General features: G+C 56.2%; 1 protein-coding gene across 1 annotated transcript in view; it reads right to left on the reverse strand.

Moving 5' to 3' along the window:
* cachd1 (cache domain containing 1) overlaps positions 1–2,500 on the reverse strand; it is a 45,369-nt gene that overhangs the window by 13,829 nt on the left and 29,040 nt on the right. Inside the window, exons 5-8 of the mRNA XM_084693085.1 lie at positions 2,385–2,500; positions 1,277–1,421; positions 791–1,007; positions 548–697 (exon numbers count right to left, since the gene is read on the reverse strand). The exon at positions 2,385–2,500 is cut by the window's right edge and continues 11 nt beyond it. Coding sequence (XP_084549211.1) covers positions 548–697; positions 791–1,007; positions 1,277–1,421; positions 2,385–2,500 — 628 coding nt within the window. The remainder of the gene's footprint in view (positions 1–547; positions 698–790; positions 1,008–1,276; positions 1,422–2,384) is intronic.

Genomic DNA, 2,500 nt, shown 5'->3' on the forward strand with positions numbered 1-2,500 from the left:
GTAAGTACTTTATGGGTGCAATGCTAATCAATTCTGATGCAGATATATGCTGCCATCCTTTCATTGTGGACCCTTTTAAACAAGCAGACCCCGCTGACCATCTCTCTCTCTCTCTCTCTTTCTGACAGACACGCTTTGAAGTCGCACTCTCTCCCTTCCTCAGATGTCTAATTTTAATTTAGAAAAACAAAAAATCATCCTGGGCTAATGCATGCACAGTGAAGAGAGAGAGAGAGAGACAGAGCGAGAGTCATCCACATGTGATGGAGGGTGAAGGAGAGACGATGGGGGGGGGGGAGGGGTGACACACGCTGAAAACAAAAAGCTTTTGAGGTTCATGAGCACCTCTCCAGCTCTCCCCCTCACCCCCACCACCCCCCTCCCGCTATTACCCAAACCACATGCTTTATTCATCAGATGTCACACACCACACCACAATCCCTGAAGGTGAGCCCTCCTCCTCTGAGTGAGGGAGGGTGACCCTCCTCTGAGTGAGGGAGGGTGACCCTCCTCTGAGTGAGGGAGGGTGACCCTCCTGGGTTCCTACCGTTCATGAGGGCATAGGTGAGGATCATGACAGAGTTGTTGAGGTGGAGGTTCTCCTCCTTCACCACGCTCAGTGTGGCTCTCTTCTCCTGCTCCGACGAGTCGCGGGAAGTGATCCCAGATGACAGGTAGATGATCACCATGTCTGTGGCTGAACACACACAATCACTCAATCGTCAAGGAGACGGCAGTTTAGCAGTTGTGAAAAAAAGAGACTCCAATTCCCATGGTGCACTGCTCTTACTGGTGAGTTGCCGGGTGAGGTTGCTGGTGTTCCGGAGGAGCTGGAAGGCCTTCTGGAAGCCCAGGGCATGCTGGGTGGGGCTGTCGGACATCTTGATGTTGGAGATGAAGGTGGTCATCTTCCTCTTGGTGTCACTGGTGACCGGAGACAGGAACTTCCTGTAGCAGGGGTCCAGAGAGCAGGAACGCACCGCATCCGCCGACGACAGGATGGAGATCTGGGACACACAGACACACATATTTAACCTGCCTCAGACAGATCAACAAATCTGTTACCTGTGAGGGTGTTAAGAGTGTGTGTGTGTGCGGCAAGGGAGGGAGGGAGATGGGGAGGGGGGAGGGGGGGGAGACAGGGAGGGGGGGAGACGGGGAGGGAGACGGGGAGGGAGGGAGGGGGGAGGGAGGGAGGGGGGAGGGAGGGAGGGGGGGAGGGAGGGGGAGGGAGGGAGGGGGGAGGGAGACGGGGAGGGAGGGAGGGTGTGTTCACCTTGTCGTGCTCGTCCACGGCGTTCAGGATGACGAGAGCTGAGTCCCGGGCGATCTGCAGCTGGGTGTCGGTGATGGACGCTCCGTGGTCGATGATCACCACGATGTGTTTAGACTGGGGCCTCACTGCTGCCACGTACACCGGTCTGAACACACACACACACACACAGGCATGAATACACACAGACCGCCAACATTTGCACAAAAACAATATCCTGTCAGTTCAAACCAGCTCATTGACACCAGGGTCTGGGGCTGTGTGTTTCTGGGGAGGGTAAGCCTATCCACCCAGACCCCCCCCCCCCCCGCTTCCTAGGTGGCCCCAGGCCCTCTCTGGCCCCCCAGCCCCCCTCAACCCCGAATGTTTTCACAAGAGATCCCCTTCCCGGCTGTGTTCCTGCTGGGAGGCTTGGTGCCGCAGTGCCCTGCCCTTCCAGACCACACTACTCTCCCTGAGCTGTGGGGGCACAGCAGGGCACACGTCACCCTCAACTGGTCTGTCTGGTCTGAGGTGCTGGTGGACCTCTGTGTTGGGGGGGGGGGGGGCAGAGGGGGCTGGAAGGCATGCCGGTGGAGAATCTGTAGTGTTTTTAGAGCCCTGAACACAGGAAGTCTGCATTTGTCTGTGTAGTGAACTGCATTTAACACAGACACAAAAGAGAGAGAGACAGAGATGGAGAGAGAGATGGAGAGAGAGAACGAGAGAGACAGAGAGATAGAGAGAGAGAGATAGACAAAGAAAACGAGAGACCAAATCTCCCTGCGACCACAACAGTGGGTGAGAGATTCCAGTGGGCTTTAGTAGACCAGGGAACATTCCTGCCAAGGACATGAGTGGTCAGGGTGGCACAGGAGGAGAGAGGGGGAGGAGGGGGGAGGAGGGGGGGGAGGAGGGGGAGGAGAGAGGGGGGAGGAGGGGGAATGGATTCACATGGTTCTTTTCTGTCTGCCAAAGAAAAGAAGCTGTTTTGCAAATGGCCGAGTAATTACAGTGGCTGTTGGTGTTTGATTCCCAGCAAAGGGACAGACGGACTATGTCAGTGCCGTTCGGGGGGTGTGTGACTGTGTGTGTGTGTGCACATGTGTGTGACCAGGTGTGGGGTGTCTACCTGCTGCGGTGCTCGTAGTTGCCCTTGCAGTGGAACTTGTGGGCAGGGAACACGGTGAAGATGCCCTCCTCTGAGCTGAAGTACTGCCACTTGATCCCAGGGTTGGACTTCAGGTT

The sequence above is a fragment of the Hypomesus nipponensis genome, chromosome 26 (assembly GCF_054491055.1).
Source record: "Hypomesus nipponensis isolate SF chromosome 26, ASM5449105v1, whole genome shotgun sequence".
In the NCBI taxonomy this organism is placed as follows: Eukaryota; Metazoa; Chordata; class Actinopteri; order Osmeriformes; family Osmeridae; genus Hypomesus; species Hypomesus nipponensis.